General features: G+C 37.1%; 1 protein-coding gene across 7 annotated transcripts in view; it reads left to right on the top strand.

Annotated features, from left to right (window-relative positions):
• Positions 1-18,172, top strand: part of LOC103704916 (protein OPAQUE1) — a 52,562-nt gene that overhangs the window by 30,524 nt on the left and 3,866 nt on the right. For all 7 annotated transcript variants that reach the window (XR_015986866.1, XR_603694.5, XM_008788425.5 and 4 more), the window contains 10 exons: positions 2,935-3,033; positions 9,252-9,473; positions 12,721-12,860; positions 13,149-13,260; positions 13,411-13,461; positions 13,546-13,635; positions 13,991-14,161; positions 14,251-14,403; positions 15,173-15,349; positions 15,534-15,671. Coding sequence is in view for 5 of the 7 variants with exons in the window: in XM_008788425.5 (XP_008786647.3) it covers positions 2,935-3,033; positions 9,252-9,473; positions 12,721-12,860; positions 13,149-13,260; positions 13,411-13,461; positions 13,546-13,635; positions 13,991-14,161; positions 14,251-14,403; positions 15,173-15,349; positions 15,534-15,671 (1,353 nt within the window). In the remaining 2 variants the exon portion in view is untranslated. The remainder of the gene's footprint in view (positions 1-2,934; positions 3,034-9,251; positions 9,474-12,720; positions 12,861-13,148; positions 13,261-13,410; positions 13,462-13,545; positions 13,636-13,990; positions 14,162-14,250; positions 14,404-15,172; positions 15,350-15,533; positions 15,672-18,172) is intronic.

The raw sequence follows: 18,172 nt of genomic DNA, 5'->3' as shown, positions 1-18,172 counted from the left end.
TTATGTTTATATTTCCTTACTAGATTTTTCTTAGCGTTTTTTAAGGAAAATTGTGTTTCCTCTGTGGATGGAAGAACAGTGGCAATAAGAGTGAGTTTGAATAAGGAGACATGAGAAGGGCTCTCTCCCATGAGGTGGAGCTTGAACTTGGACAATGTCCAGCAATATGATTTAGTGTATGATCAGAAATTGTTCTTGATGGTAAGAGCCCTGAGAAATGTTGGAGTGTATTGGGACCATCAAGCACCAAGTTTCAACCAATCTCAAGAGAAGTTGGAATGGAAAACTGTGAAAGTGGACATTCTTCCTTTATCATACTTAAGGCAGGGAAGTGCAGAGTTGTAGCTGATGCACTAAGAAGAAGCCCATGATACTGTATTAGTGTATTCTGATGAATATGACAGGAAGTAGAAGCTCCATGGGAATTCTGAAATGTGCATTCATCAATCATTTAAGCCCTCATAAAGGGTTCTTAAGAAGATACATTGATTTTCTATTGCAAAACAAAAGAAGATACTTTGATACAAATTACTTGGTATTTCTTTCCCATGATCAAGGCATTACATTGAAGGTTTTTTTTTTAGTGGGGCCATCATTTAATCTTTGCAGACTTATGTCTGATTGCATATGATCTCTTCTGAATTCTTTTTTCTTGTCACATTCAATTTTTTGTTCATTGATTTATATATAATTTTTTTGAATGTTGAATTGTCTTTAATGTGTTTTATTTTGTATTTACAGATTTAATTTTTAAGTTGGGTTGTGTTGGGGGGTGGGGGGGTTCTAGTTTTTGCTTGCTAATACTAGAGAATATGCCTTTAACAGCCTATGAGAGGTTTATTGCAGTACTGGGGACTTACGAAAAGATAACTACTTCAGTATTCCCATCAACCATATGATTGTGGCTATGAGTAGTTTGAATATTGGTAGATGTTCATGTTACTATCATCAAACCTAAAATGATATGTTTTGAATAAATTTTGATTAATTGGTAATCATTATCCATAATTTTATGATTAGTTTATCATGATTAGGGTTGTAAGTTCTAGCAGCATAGCTCCTGTTTGTGTTATGCAATCTGCTTCTTTTGGTGTTGCTCGTCGACTATGATGCATGATATTTTCCATATAATTAATTGCTATTCTGGTGCAAGATCTGTAAGGCTTTCCATTACTAACAATTCTTTGGAAGGCCATCTAAATTCTACCATGCTACTTTTGAGAATCTCTCCTTTTATATGTATCTATGCTACAACCAGTAAGCACATAGATATTTGTATATACATTGTGTAAGGGGACTAATACTATATAAAAGTCACCCAACCGAACCCTAACCACCCTCTGCTTGATTTTTCCCGAGAGTCTTCACGTGTTATGACTAAGTACTTGATATGCAAATTCTTGCTATCTCATTTTCCTGGCAAGCAAAGTTATGATCAGTAAATTTAGAGCATCAAGAGTACTCAATCTAAGTTTTGCCTTTCATTATCATGGTAATTGCCCACTCGATTTTGAGAAGACATTTATTTTATTGGTTTTAATTCTTGGAACATTTTTGATATTCTTCAGATTCTTTAGTCTAGACCTTGCATACTTGTTTTACTTCTTGTCTCGTTGCTATGGTATCATTTGAGTTCCCACAAGTTTCATGGCATACAACATATTAACAATTGTCTCCAACCTTTTATTTCCTTGAATATTTCTAGTTTTTGGGATTCTCAAAACCATCCAGATGATATACTATTGATATAATAAAAATCAGATCAAATATAAACATATGTTTTTATATAACCAAGATGTTTTTATTGTATTATTACTACTACTTTGTAGTATTTGAGCGATAATAATATATATCTTTTAAACAATCTGTAGCTGTTATTCTTTCACATTTTTTTCACTAGTGATCTAGTGTGGGTATTTTATATTGGAAATGTTATGTTTTGACTTTTTGACTCTTTGGCTCTTAAGATGTGCCTTGGGGATGAATGCAATACCCTATTAACAAACCTTGTCATCTTCACTTCTGTATAATTTTTTTTCAAGTTAAGTGAAATTTCTGAGGACTGTTTTAAGTTTAAATGAACTTAACTTGAGATTTGCAATCTGTCAAATCAAGGAATGCTGAACCGGCCGGTTCAGCCCGTACCAAATCGGTCCGGTCTCTGACCGGGTTGGTTTGAGCATAGAAAACGGTTTCGGCCCCGTAGGGCCGAAACCGATTGGTATAAAAGCAAATTGGACCGGTTTCATCCGGTTCGGCCAGGACTCGGTGCGAACCGGCACCGAGTCCGATTCGATCTGCCATAGCGTGTCGCTCACGCTGTGACCTTTTTGGCCGGTTCGGTACCAGTCCGAACCGGTCCGGTGGCCGATCGGTACACCTACCGGCACCGGTTTGGCGATCATTGTGTCAAACTATGTCCAATAACACATGAACTGTTTAGGGTGGACATAGGGTGGACAATTTGTGAGGAAAATCTTTCCAGTATGTCTTGAAAACTAAGCTTTCTTGTTCACTATAGTTATCTCTATTTTATCAAATGCTACTATTTTCTTAAGGAGTGTAATGGCAGGACATAAGTAATTTTAATATTTACGTGTAATTTGTTTCTGACATTTCTTGGAATACCTAGGCATTATGACTAGGCTAACATTCACTTAAAGAATATAAAAATTAGATTCGGTTCTCATGTTCATATGTCACTGAAGTTTTCTGATAGTCAAGTGCAGATTGTAGTTACTTTTTAATTTTTTTTTCTCTGTTTTCATGGAATCATATTTTCTCTCAAGTTCTTCTCTTAATGTATTACAGATTGCTATTTTATGGTTCATTTTTTCCTATATGACATGGATATGGTTTTATTCAGCCTTGCATTTTGCATTAGTTTCCTTATTGTGATGATGATAATTTTAAGTTCTCTCTGAAATTCTGTAGGCTGCAAATGAAGCTGGTGCACTACGTGAAGCAAAGAATAAACTTGAGAAAAGACTAGAAGATCTTACTTGGCGCCTGACTTTAGAGAAGAGGCTGCGGGTGAACTTTTTCATCAGACTATCTTGTTTTGTGTTCATAATTGCTTCATGTTCAAATTATTTTAATTGGTTCCTATGAATATTTTTCTTTTCTCTTTTACATGCTTATATTCCAACCTAGCATGCACTCGGTTAAGTTAATTACTTATGGTTAGTTGAGGGTATTACACAAAATACAGCTGTAGAATGATTTGATTAATTGGATGTGACACCTGCTTCAAAATTTCTAGAGAAACATGCAAGCATTCCTTCTTTGTCTTCCTCCTCTTCTTCGAGATACCGATAGCTTAGACTAGATACGTGTAAAACATGTTTAATAGAGCTGTTGGACATACTCAATGAATTTAAAGGATACATGCACTTTCCGTAAACTTACCAATTTGTTTAGTATTATGAAAGGCTGACTATGAGTAAACACAGAAAAAGTAATAGATATTTTTGCTTACGTGAGGGCTATGTGATTTCGGAAAAATAAAAAATTCCAAATAGTTTGTAAAGATAAAAATATATGTTGGGATGGAGTTGGATTGTTCAAGTTGGAATATGCTATGTATATCATGGCATTTGGATTGGGGAATTAAATGGAAGATCGAGAATTCTCCCTCCATATCATAATGTCATGCTCATGTGTTATGCAGACCAATTATATCTATGCTTGATCAATGCATCCTAGATTGCAGAATATGGCATGAGCTACACTCATGTTTTATAAATGCCAAGATGTGTGTAAAATGGGCGGGGGGTTGGTGGGCATGGACTCTTCTGACTGTAAGTTTGGTTCCTCTCTTGTTTCTTATTGTCTAATATATGATCTTGATCGATTAGATCCCAAGTGAGATCGCAAAAGGTTCTAAGCTTGGTCTCTTGCTAAAAAACGTGTTGAGTCAAGGAGTCAAGTGCGGGACCATGCTAATTGTGCTATTGGGATGCATTTATGTGCTATAATTCCCTGCATATTATATTGACCCTTTTTGGTTGGCTCATGGCACTTGTTGATAGGGCTCTGTACTGCTCAGTGGGGAGCCCATAGTTCTTGTTTATTGATTGATGCATTTTTTTTCCATTTTGGCACGGCATAACATGTGGTGCTGACACCACTGCCTGACACTCCACCTGCCCCGGCACTTGAATCCTTATAAATCATAGAATTCTGAATTTCTTTCTCCTATTACTAGGGCTTTTAAAACCAATTCTGTTAACATCTATATGCCAAATACAGTTGGTTCTCTTTAATAGATGTGAGGGGCTGAAGCAGCTATCTGTTCTCACCATTATACTTGTTTTACTTTGATCTTTTGGTCTCGTTGTCAATATCTTAGCTGAGTCATAAAATTGTTGGCTGTCTTGACAAGTTGGAACCCCACCTTTACTTGCTTTCATTTTTTGTTTTTTTCTGCCTTTTATCATTGGCATGTTTTTGGGGTTTTACTGAGTCTGAAGTTAGTGGTTGGATGCAAGCCCTTTTGTAGCACTAATGCGATGCATTAACTGGTACTTAGGGAAATATGGGCCTATCTAATTCTTTTGAAATCTGGGGAGCTCCCCCCTTGGTGTTTATTCCTTGTATTGATCTTTTTCTCTAGAAATTTTACCTTTTGTTTTCTTATTTATGAAGTAATTTATAGTTATGAGTTGTATATACATGTTATACACTCAGTTTTCTTTTATTCGTATGACGGTTTTTTTTTTTGTGCATATGCACCCTTGCAAATATGGCTTATTGCATATTTATCCTTCTAAAAATCACTGTTTGCATATATACCCCTCAAAATTTCTAGTTTTCGCAATGATACCCCTTTGGTAGATTTTTGACTAATGATGTTAATAAATGACTATTTAAGTACAAATGACTTTATTACCTTGTGTATTAAAGACATGAAAAAATTTAGCTCTTTACAATATAAATTAAATGTTAGGTTTTTCAAGGGTAGTAATGTAAAAGGATAATTATGTTTGTTTATACTTAAAACTAAGGTCCGCGATCTCAGTATTGAGTATTGTACTGTCTTGCTATCGATTCAATACAGTATGGTAAGGTACACATTCCGTAGTGAGACTTTTTTTTCTCACTTTTTATCACGACACTGCCGGAAAATCAGGTAGTTCGGGTCGGTATGGTGCCTATACTTACTTGATTGATATTTTTGTACTGGTTTTGATCATGGTGCAATGTGCCCTGAACTAGATGGTTTGGGCAGTACGTCAAACATTGCTTACAACTTTTGTTTTTAACACCGTTAGTCAAAAATCTAATGGAAGGGGGGTCATTGCAAAAATAGGATATCTGTGGGGTATATATCTGAATAGTGATTTTTGGAGGTTAAATATGCAATAAGTATATCTACAGGGGTATACATCCCAAACACATTTAACATTATTAAGCTATTTTCCAACATTAGTGGTAAATTATGCTACAGTAACTCTTGTAAGACTTGCTTTTAAGTTGTGGAATAATAGAGCCGAAGAATTATCTTCACATGTTTTCTTTAATATTTTCAAGACTTATCTATGTGATATGCCATCTCCCTTTGCAAACCCTCCCATGTGGCTCAATTGTTTGCCCCTCCAAAATTGTTCCCTTCATAGCATTTCTCTAATAAGCATGACCTCTTCTATTTGTTCCCCAAAATAGCCACTCCTTTCCATAATCTTGAAAATTAATTTCATTTGTAATTCATTGAAAGAAATGAGATTCTCTCTCCTCTATATTCCCGACCAATCCAAAATACCTCTCCAACCACTACCTAAAGCACCTTCTACAATCTCTCAAAAGTAACTCATTTCCCTCACATCTCTTTTTTATCTTTCATTCTTTTGTTCTCATTAATCAAACTCTTGTTGGGATAACGCTCCATGGGCCTTAGTCCATTGGTCCACCCTCCACAGATCATTATAGTTATCTTAATAATACACCCCACTAATAATCTCAATAATAGCTTTTTTTTTACTTATAAGTGAAAGAAGCAAGAGGAGTATTTGATAAAATGGAGTTAATTTAGCAAATTACATAATTAAAGAGAGTTTAAATTAGACATTGATCATAGCTTTCTATGTTTTTTCTCGTGCCTCCTCTCTCTCTCTCTCTCTCTCTCTCTAAAACAAACCATGTCAATTGGAGAAGGCAAAATTAAAGTACCGAACTCTTGCTTTCCTCATTTTTCTCTTTTCATAAGGATTTGAAGGTAGCTCCATCATATTCTTTGAGCGAATTGTGTTCGTTTGAGTCACAAGGTATTTTGTTCTTGTACACATCTTGCTTCTACTTCCTATGGATTATCTTTATTATTTTTATTATATTTGAACTTCCTCCCCTTGTCAAAAGTTTTCTCACGAATTAAAAAATTATTTGGAACTCCTAATATTCTTTTACACACTCAAGATTGTGGGTATGCATGCTTGTTAATAGTAGAAAGTGCATCGTTTAAGCTAGTATAACATCTTAACAATTTCTTGATATTAATTCGATTGCAAAAATCACTATGATGTGAAGAAAATAAGGCATGTATGCATGTTGAAGTGTGGTGTTTAGATCAGTGTTTTGTTAGAAGCAAAAGATTTTCGAGAGTAAGATTTAAGACTATTTTTATTGGACCTATAGGTTGTTGCAATATTTGGTTGCAGCTATTTATATGTGCTTTTAAGATTTGACAAATTTCTCTAGCATTTAGGAGTTTTTTTGGCCCAAATAAAAAAAATGGATTTCTTGAGTTGGAAAATCGACCTTATTTTGTTGGAATTGATATTTAGACTTTTTTTATTGAACTCAAATGGTGGCTAGATCTTTTTCTACATCTATCATTATATGTAAATGGAAATTGAAAGACTCAGGGGACTTTGATTGATACCCAACAGTTTGTAGTCAGTAGATACTGCAGTTTGCTTTCTTCTCTGCATTGACCCCGAGGCTAGTGTTTGGTATTGCCCGACATGGTATGTCGTACCAGCATGGACTAGCATGTGCCGAGAACCATTTGACATGGTTTGTACTGGGCATATTATATGTATATCGTATGGGCCTGCCTTACCTATCTGATGACTTGTAGGGGTTCTATTTGCACGCCCAATTCTGTTAGCTTTATGCTTTTATTTGCAATATTTTGTGCACATTGTTTATAGTGTAGTTAAAACCCTTATGTGAGCTAAACGATAACAATAGAAGAGGCAAGGACCTATGTCATTTGGAGCATTTGTATGCCAGATATCTTGTAGTAATTCTTCATTGGTGTTGTCCATTCCTTGTGGCTATAGTTTATCTTGGCTAAATGTCTAACTCCTCTAAAAAACATTACCTAGGTGTTTGCATGATGCTTGTTTTTCTACTTTGTGAAACTAAATATATGTGGCTGAGAAAAAGTGCTTGGGTACCCTCCCTTAATCTAAATCATGGCCCTTATGCTACTTGGTCTTCTGTTTTTCAGTAGGAAGGCTCCCTTCCCTTTTACTCCTGTGGGAGGTTTGCTGCTATCTCTGTTTTCCTAATGTATGGCTTATTCTCTTTCACTTGGTTGGATTGTTGATTCATTGATCTCCTGTTTGCATGATTATGATTCTGCTTCTATGATGTTGATGAAATTTGAAGCCATCAAGATGTTCCAATCCAGTTAAGTTAGAATACCGTTTACTGGAACTCACGACATTTTTATCTAATGAGTCCCTTGCCCATTATCTTGTCTCGTATCCCCAAGCTGATGCAGTGATTACATTGTTTTATATGGGATTCATGACATCAAGGCCTTATATTCTGGTGAGTTGCATGAGTATAGGAGAGTGGAAATAAAGCTCCCCAAAACATTTAGTGCAAGGAAATGCTTAGGAAGTGGGTGTTGGAACAAGATTATGATGAGATTCTGAAGCTGATGTGGCACCTGAGAAAGAAGCTTCTATCTACTTAGTAAGTACTTCCCATTGAGATTTATGATCCTTAGGAATCGTATTCTTATATACTGCCTCGAAGTCAAGGTTCGCCGTACCGGTTCTGGACTCCGTACCGGTGCCAGACTAGCATAGTGTTGGTACTAAGGTCCACTGTACCGACCATACCGATGTACCGGTGCGCACCGGTACCGGTACGGTACCGGTACCATACCGAACCGAACCGGTACTGTACCGGTTCGGCTGGTTCGGGCCAAAAGCCAAAAAAAATTTGAGGTCGGTACGGGCCGGTACCGGTTCGGTACCGGATCGGTACGGATTCGGTACGGCCGGTACCGGTTGCGAATAGTCGGAAGCAAAAAATATAGCTGTATCGTATCGGTTCCATTCGGTACCGGTACATACCGGCCCATACCGACCCGTACCGATCGGTACGGCAGACTATGGTTGGTACGGTATGAAATGCGGTACGTCTGACGTACCGAGTGTCAGTACACCACTGGTACCGATACCGAACCAGTACAGTATGCTCGGTACCGTCCGGTTCGGTTCGGTACAACATACCATGCTCGAAGTAAATCTAACATTCCTCTATAGAATCGGTATTGGGCACCGTATCGGTTGTCCGACGGGACGAGTTGGTACGGCCTGCGCCGTCCTGTGCCTGGCCTGTACCGACATATTTTTTACCGCAGGGGAGGGAGGGGGAGGGAGAGGAGGGAAGAGAGAGGCCAGCTGGGGAGAGAGCGAGAGGGAGAGGGAGGGGAAGGAAGAGGGGCGTCTCGGTTTTAATGGCGGAACTGTCCCGGTCCGCTGCCGGTACAACCTAGGATGCTCCGAACCGGGCGGTTCGGGACGGTTCCGCAGACCTTAGTTTATGCAGTTTGGATTTTTGCTTTCTTTTTGCATTTTGATTGTGTCATAAATAACACAACCTATTTTCAGGAAATATGTGCTGTTTGGGACTTCATTCTTCCACTTATTGGATATCTCATCTTTTTTGACTGTTTGATATCCAAACATGTCATATGTTGGATATCTCCATTTATCTGTGAGTCAAATAGCTGAGAATGATTTTATTGGGATATATGATAGGAGTGCCGAATGTCTTGAAATCAGAAATTATCTGAAACAGATAAACCAGAATGGCAATGTTTTTGTATATGTGTAACACACAGACAGCAATTGGCAAGACACTTGTATGTGTACATTGAGCTATCTATTTGGACCACCTTCATAAATTTAATAACCTGAATATGGTTTTTTAGTCATTGTTGCCTTCCTTCTGGATTTCTTTCGGTACTTAGTTTCAGATAATATATTCTTCCTGTTGTTTCCCTAATGCAGGTAGCTGGTGAAGAGTCAAAGTTAGTTGAAGTGTCAAAGCTTCAGAGGGCATTGGAATCATCAAATGCTGATTTAAATGCTGCTAAATTGGCCACTGCTAATGAACATACTAAGAATATGTTGCTTCAGAATCAGTTAGACTGCTCACTGAAGGATATAGCAACTTTACGGGGTAGTCTCACTGAAATGACAGAACTAAAAAAAGAAAACCTCTATTTGAAGGTTTGACAATTTTATTTTACATTCATGTCTCGAAAATTTCATGTATAGAGTGATGGTGTATTTCATTGTTCTGCTTTAGTGTTATATTTTGTTTTAGATTCCATTGTGCTTAACATCCCAATACTTCATTTGCTATTACAATACTGAGTTTCAAAATAGTAACAATGAGCATGAAGCACATGCATCATGCATCCTTGGTTCATAGTTCTTCACTTTCATTGCAACAATAGCTACGTGTGAGATTTGGGTAAAATGACAACAAACATATTTATGCGTGTGTTGCGTATGTGTTGGGGAGCAGAGGGGCAAAGTTGTACTCAAAGTTCGGCACTTTCACTGCGACAATTGATATGTACGAGATTTAGGTGAAACAACAATGAACATGTTTTTGTGTGCATGCGATATGCATGCGTGAATGTGACGTGTGTGCATGTGTGCTTGCATGTGTGTGACTCTCGCCCAAGCACCTACACATGCAAACATGCATGCGCAAGCTCATGCATGCATTAAAGTGCAAGATTGGAAAATAATCAGCAACACCTTTGCCGCAGGAAGCTTGAAAGTTCAATGGCAAAATTTCGCTCTGAAAGTCATCTAATTAATGTCTTGCCATCTGTCTATGATTGGATTCTTCCAATATTTTATTTGTTTAAAAATGATTTTAGTGATGTATTCTTTATTGGACTGTTTTTTTTTTTTTTGGCACTGGTCTTTAAACAACTACATGGTGGGAGTAAGCATATGTACAAACATGATGTATAATCATGTCAAGACAGAATATTTACGCACATAAAGCATAAAAATGAATGTCTCATAGGCTTAGAATGACTTAAAAATTGAGCTCGTCCACTGTAGTATCTCGCACGACTTATCTTATGACTTCTGAATGATTCTTGCATAATCTGTATTTCGCTGTTTTATTTGAAATATAAACTTTAGCATAAATCTCATATCATATCAAATTAGTCAAAAATTTTCTTAAGCTTTTTAATGTATTCAAAAGGATTACCATTTCCTGTATATCTCTCATACAACTTGTATTTGCTTCTATTGTATCTGATTATTTGTTCTTGTATTTCCTAGTCCTGTGAGAATTGTGTAACTTAATTCCAGTTAGATGCTGATTATGATGGCTGGTTGTCCTCAAAGCTATGCATCTTTGATTCCATATTGCATAAAATTATGGATTTAGGCAGGCATGAAATGATGCATTTGTTGATGATGAATTGCTGCCATTAAGATGAGCTCCATAAAGTAAATTATCTGCAAATCATGTTTTAATTCATGAGAAAAGGACATGTAATATTCTAAAATGAGATGTAAAGGAAATCTTGAATGATAAAGTCAAAAACTGCTCAAACTTTTACAAAAATACGAAATTTTTTCATGGTGAGAATACTAATGAAACAAGGTCTTGGTGAAGGTTATGGTGATAGATATTTCAGAGTGTTGTATTCTCACTACATTGGATCAATTATACAGAAGAATAAGGAGCCTGGAGAAAGTATGTAGAAAAATTAAAGTGAAATTGTTAATTTTGATAACAAGAGAAGAGTCCAAATTATTCTCTTTTGAGAATCGTCTCATATATTGGACAAATGCTTGTTGGATCTGGTGAGGGTATCAGGCATTAGGATATTAGGTTGTACGTAATTTTGTGAAAGAGTACATGATATGAAGTTCATAATGGAGACATGGCATTGAAATAGGTGGTTTTTAAAAGGTGGTTGTTGGAGGAGGGGTGAGGGGTAACAGTGATTTTTTTTAGTGGGGTTGAGTCTCATCAGTGGCATTGGTTCACTAATGAAAGATCAGAATTTTAGTAATTTGAGTAGCATTCAAGAAGCTATCGCAGTATAAAGGCAAGGGGGAGTTGAGGAGACATCATGTTCCTGAAAAAGTTGTTGAAGGCAAACAACAGTAAGAATGGTATTAACAACATTACTAGTTGGTCGAAGGGGATTAAGGCAGTTTTGGGCTAGAGGCAATATGATTCACTTGGAAAGAGAGGAATAGAGTGCTGTATATGGTCAAAATTACCTCATTTTACCTTGTAGTAAAAGCATTGAAAAGGATTGTTGTTCTAAAGAGCCCCTTTCATTTTCCAAAACAAGATTCCCTAACTTGGCCAGGTGTCAAACTCAATGTGAAGAAATCTTTAGTTGTCTCTTCCTATAACAACCTAGGACCTTATCCAAAAAGGCTAGCTAAAAGGTATTGTTTGGGTTTCTTGGTCTTGTATAAGTATTCAAGATCTACACATTGCATAGCCAATGTGGAACTAAAAACACGCCCGCATGGTCCTCACTCTTCTACCCTAAACCAAGCGGGAAGCTTCCTTTAACTATCTCAGTTCTTACTTTGACGGGAGCTCCTTAGTCAGGCTAAACCTTCTGTCTTTGCACAGTGGTGTGGGATTTTAATGATGTTACCTCTGAATTCTGGAACTCTTTGCGCATTGGCCTCTTGTGAACTAAATGCTGTAGCCCACGTGGAGTCTTTAGGAAAGGGTTGAGCTTATTTTTGAGGCATCATTTAGTGGAAAGGAATTAGAGCAGCATTCTTGTTTGGCCTGGCGGTGAATAACAGCCTTTAAGGCTTGCCCTTTGCTTGAGGAGGTCTGGCACATCAGGCAGCAATGTTATTTTGCTCATATAATATTATTGATGTTGATGAGTCATCAGTCTCTAGTTTTCTCTAGTTTGTGGGGGTGAGATTAGAATTGTGTATTTATGTTCAGTTTCTTTAAATTCTTGGGATCCTTGCTATCTTTTGTACTAATGCAGTAGACGAAAATAATAGTTTTGACTTTGAAGAAGGAAAAAGCAATGTATGGCTAGGCTGCCAATTTTTTTTCATTTTCTACTTTCTTTAGTTGTCTGCCCAATTTCACAAATGCATTCCTTCTAGCATGTTTTTTCTTGTTAGTTCTTTTCTTATTTGTACGGCACTGCAATGTTTCACTCAATAGTTGCAATATCCAAGCACATCATTTTATAAATACAGCTAAGCAATATCAGTACTTGACTACACAATGAGCTGTGATGAAATTATATTCATTGCACGGATATTTGTCATTCTGCATAATTATTAGATATTTAAATTTATCTAAAATTTAAATTTGTTTTTCTATGTTTTATTTTGTACTTACGCGAAAAAGAAGTCAAATACAGTTTTGTGGTATGTGTTACCATTTGTCACTATTTCTGGCTGTGGTAAGTGAGCTTTTGTTGGTTTATTGCTGCAGAACTCAGTTGAATCCTTGGGAAAAAGGAATTCTGAATTGGAGAACGAACTTCTTGATGCTCGAAAATGTAGCGATGATACCTTGGAGAAATTGCGAGATTCGGAAGCTAAATGTATACAGCTGCGGAAAAACTTGCACAAGTATGTTTCAAATATTTTTGGAAAAGTTTATTAACAATTATCTACAAATTGATTATTACTGAAGATTTACCTTGCCAAGATGATTCTGTGCACAAGTTGTGACCATAGTATCTAATCATGTTTCTACTTAGTATAATAGCAATATTAACCTTTTTATTTGGATTCTAAATGAAATATAAGCTTTTCTAAACTGACATATCAAACATAGATACTTCATGCTGGTTACGCTTCCTTGTCATAATTCTACTTTTGTTAGCTTCATCTGACCATTATATTCTCATATCTCAGCTTGGAGGAGAAGCTCTCAAATTTACAAGATGAAAATCATGTTTTGAGGCAAAAAGCACTGAGTGTATCTCCCATGAAGAGCCATTCTGGGGTTCTGAACCCTTTTGCAGAGGTATTTTTTCCCCTTATAATACATTTATGCTTTTTCTTCATTTGTTTGCTATCTCTGTCTGATGTGCACTAGCAAGCAGGCTGTAACAGTATTGTATGGAAAGGCTCTACTCAAATAACTGATATACATGTTCTCATTTTGTAAAAACAGAAGCATTCTGGTGTGCTTGCGCTTCCCAACATTGACCAGAAGACTGTACCTGTAAAGTCCTATGACTTTCAGTTGCTTGCATCCATTCATCTAATCTGTCTAAGTATGTCATGTTTCTACTTTTCTTGATTCTAGGAAACTCCAACGCCTACAAAATTTCTTGTTCCTCTTCCGCACAGCTTAACTGGTTCACGGAGAACAAGAATACCTGTTGAAAGGCATGAGGTAATTTTGTGCTTTTTTTTTTCAAAGCAGATTTCCTGCTTTAGCCAGTTGTAATGCAGAAAGCTTGTTGTGTAACGTCAAATTTTTTTCCCACTTAACTTGCTTCATAAATCAATAGAAGGTTGTTGCTAGCATTTTCGTTGAAGATTAAGTTTATTTTCTTCAGTTCATGATCTTTAATAAAAAAGACAAAGAAAATATCTGACAAACAACAGCCAATTCTGGCTCTTCTCACAGATATAGTTGGTACCACTGAACATATCAGTTCGCAAACATCTTATTTTTGCTATAAGATCTTATTTTGGCTATACTTATAGTTGCTTTTGTTGTGAATCTGAGTGTGGTCAATATGCAGGAACATCATGAACTCCTTTCAAGGTGTATTAATGAAAATTTGGGGTTTCAAAATGGTAAACCAATTGCTGCTTGTATCATATATAAATGCCTTCTTCATTGGCGTGCTTTTGAGGCTGAGAGGACAGCTATTTTTGATTACATAATCGAGGCAATCAATGATGCTCTAAAGGTTGAAACATATTTCAGTTTTTCATTCTCTTAGATGGCTCCAATTCAATTTTGAAATACCTGTGTTTTTTGCTCATATGTATTTTTCAGGTGGACAATGAGAATGATATCTTTCCTTATTGGTTATCCAATACTTCAGCACTTCTATGCCTCTTGCAAAGGAACCTACGATCAAATGGGTTCCTTACTACACCTTCTAGACGTTCTGCTGGGTCTTTGAGTTTAAGTGGAAGGATAGTACAAGTGAGTGAGCTGTCAACTCTGAGCACAATTAGTTATTTGGCCCGCTTATATGAGATTCTTTATTTGTGTGGTAATGAATTGGTATCTTACTCTTTCATTCATCCCCACTTTATAAAAAATGCTTTTGTGCACAGATATTGACCATGCACATTCACAAACTATGCACTATGCACTGGTTTAGAGCACATCTTTTATATCATAAGTGTGTGCAGTTTATAGTTTGTCTGCATGTTTTAGACCACAACTACTTGTCTGTAGAGTGTGCTAGTTGGATAGATTGTGGGGATGCGGTTTCAGATTTCTTGGCCATGTGATGACTAAATGTAGCTGGCACTTGAATGAGGGGGGTGGATCGGTGGTTTTTGTAGGAGAATTTGGATGTTTGAAGCATAAGTTTTTATTTGACAAAAGATGTAGCTTTACCAACAATATATGGCAAGGTAGGATGCATTACAAATTGACAATAGATGTTATAAAATAAGGTGATTGATTCTACTCTGGATCTAGTTCTAGCCTCTAAAAGTTCATACACCAAGTTTGGTTGAGTAGAAGTATCACTTTTTTTCAATCAATGCTACCCCCTTCCAAAGTTTTTTGGACACCAGCAAAGCTAAGCTGGCAGTGTCATCTTTCTCGTCTTTTCACTCTTAGTGACATATTCGTAATACCTAATCTAAAATTAAGTTTCTTAGTCACCATCCAACTATGTCTTTACTTTTTCTCTTTTTCGAATTAGCTTGACTCATTTCACACGATTTACCTTTTCTAGAGTCTAAAATCTCCTTCAAAGCTTATTGGACCAGAAGATAGCATGATGCATGTTGATGCACGGTACCCAGCTATATTATTTAAGCAGCAGTTGACAGCTTGCGTAGAGAAGGTTTTTGGAATGATCAGGGATAATCTTAAGAAGGAGATCTTACCACTTTTGAATCACTGTATTCAGGTGTGTGATACTTGATGTGGATTTTCAGTCAATTGATTCATTATTGATGCTGCTGTTTCTCACTAGTTTTCATAATACTCCTTAGCTAAGCATGCCCTTTTTTTAATTAATTTTGAGCATGTCTACTGGACATGAGGATGGGTTATGTTCACATGTTGTTGGTTAACATTTTCATTGGGTGAAGGCTCCAAAATCTACTAGAGCATCTGTTGGAAGGGCATCTAAATCACCTGGAGGCATTTTGCAACAACCATTGAGCTCTCATTGGGATAGCATTATCAGATTCTTGGATTCACTTATGGACCGATTACGCCAAAACTATGTAAGTTTTTCAATTTATATATTTTTTTTCATTCGTTTCATATCATAATGGATTGGATGACTTTTTATGTTGTAGTCAACATTTTTTAATCTATTCTTTAGTTAACTTAGGGTTATTTGGAGCCCTGTAGCTGAAGTTGCATTGCAACTCAAGCTGTATTGCAACTTAAGTTGTTATAGTTGACATATAAGGAAGCTCATTTCTTATATTTGGAGGAGAGTTTGGGAAAAAAGGATGTCACAAATAGACATTTTATTGAATATCTTGTGAGCGGATGTTAGGTCGGGGCACTTGATGTACATGGAGATGTGGATGTTCTAGATTATAGGTGCAATCGAGCTGGGTTGAGTCGAGTACCTAGATGCTCGAGTTCGACTCGATTCAAGATACTCGGGCTCGAAACTTGACTCAAGATCGATCGAGCCTTAATATCCAAGCTCGAGCTCGACTTGATTAAAAAAAAGGCAATACTCGAGATTGGCTAGACTCGGCTTGCATATCAACAAAGCCATACGCGAGCTCAAGTTTGAGTGTTGATCATAATTTAAAGAATATAGTTAAAATTAAAATATAACATAATATTATATTATATTTTAAAATATTAAATTAATAATATATTGCAAATAAAATATAATATTATTAAAAATATATATACTTGACTAGGCTCGTGCAAACCGTTTATTTTTCTACTTGTGCTTGAGTCGAAAAACTGCTCAAGTTCGGTAGAGTCGAACTTGGACCAGCTTGGACCCAAGTTGAGCTCGAGTAGCTCGCGAGCTACTTGGCTTATTTGCACTGCTATTCTAGATGAAGAGGTTGCGTCAAAGTCATTGGTAGTGAGGGCCTAGGCGTGGACATGGGTGCCATTGGGGAGGGTGCAGGTGGTGGTGCAAGCCTTCAGGAAGGTGGGGAAGATGAAGAAGAGGGGCAAAGGGGGTGGACGGCGGAGGAGATGACAAAGTGGAGGGCGGCATAGTGAAGTCCGAGGCGAAGTAAGCAATGGTGGACCTCCTAGAGGTGACAAGGACTAGTTGCAGCGAGGAGGGACTCGAGAGCAAGCAAGGGGAGGTGACAAAGGAAGGAGGGGAGGTCTGCTGCGGTGAAGTTCAAGGTGAAGGAGGTGGTCGTGGGCCTTTTGGAGGCGGTGGGGCTAGCATTTGGCATCAAGGGTGACAGAGGAGGAACTCGAGAGCAGGGCGAGGGAGGAGAGTGGAGGGGAAGGAGCAAATCTCTTTAATTAAGATATCTACTTAAGTGGATGCAATTCGTTCCGCTGGTTATTTTGACCGCAAGTTGACCTACCGTAAAATAGCTCTAAGTTGCAGCCCAATGAGCAACTCAACCTACAGTATAATTTGGTTGTAGGCGTCCAAACAAGTGGGTTGACACTTGAGTTGCACGCGGCTCTATTTTCAGGACTTCAAAATTCATGTGTAAATATTATTGTTTGCAGAACTGACCAGTTTCTATCTTATTTTAGCTGCAACCATTGTATTTTCTGAATTTCGATAATAGTTTAGTGTTGCGTAAGTTGAGTATAGCAGAATCGAGAATGTTGAGAATCTAGAAATATGAGATGACCTTTGATAAGAAATTGTAGAATATGGGAGAGCTTGAATAACATCAAACATAAGTCTGAAAAGGAATGTAGATTTGATCCGAAATAGTTTCATGCTGCTGTTATTCCACCTATCATTAGCAGGTTAAGAAGTTGGGTTATCAGAAAGGGGGAATCACACAACTCCATTAGAGTTTCCGCTGGACATAATTATAAGAGTTTGCTACTTTCATCTCATTGTACCTGAGCTCTTCTGGTGGTGGACTGACCTGGCCAAACCTTAGTAACCAGAGTCAATATACCTAGAGTGATACATCCATTTTGGAATCTTCCCGGAATCTTGAACCTACACATGCTTTCTAAGCATTTCTTGCTAAGTGTTTTTAGAATATCCACTTCCCTGCACCTGCAGCCACACCCACTCCTACACCAGCTCTTGATTCTGGCAACCAAGGGTCGGAATTTTCATCTTTATTTAATTATTTTAAGTTTCTTATAGAAAATAATTAGATGCTTAACCAATTTTGTTACTAAAAATTCGTACCAGTAAGTTCTAAATTGCAAAAGTTGTCTGTTGGCTATACAATATATCTAACTGATCACATTGATAGAGGATATTTCATGGATATTATAGTTAACTGGTGCCATTTGGAGTATCCGGATTTGCATTTTGCTGTTGTGTTCGAGAGTTTTCCTGCTTTGATGATGTTCATCTTTTTTAGTATTTGCTGGATTGGTATCTTGTTCTTTTACAAGAGTATTTCATGCCCCTTTTTTTCACTTGTTCGACTTTGATGTATTGCAATCTTCTATGTAGGACTGCTCTAAGGCATGCTCCGCAAAGAGTAGTTCTTTCTCATGTACTCCATGACCTACTATTTGATGATATATTTATTTCTATTATAAAGGGATGCTTGTTTTGTTTTTTGTGAATAAATTCCAA

This window comes from Phoenix dactylifera, chromosome 5 (assembly GCF_051530095.1).
Source record: "Phoenix dactylifera cultivar Ajwa chromosome 5, Ajwa_hap1_PhDact_Kaust_v1.1, whole genome shotgun sequence".
NCBI lineage: Eukaryota > Viridiplantae > Streptophyta > Magnoliopsida > Arecales > Arecaceae > Phoenix > Phoenix dactylifera.
This window is presented reverse-complemented; position numbering and strand designations above follow the sequence as displayed.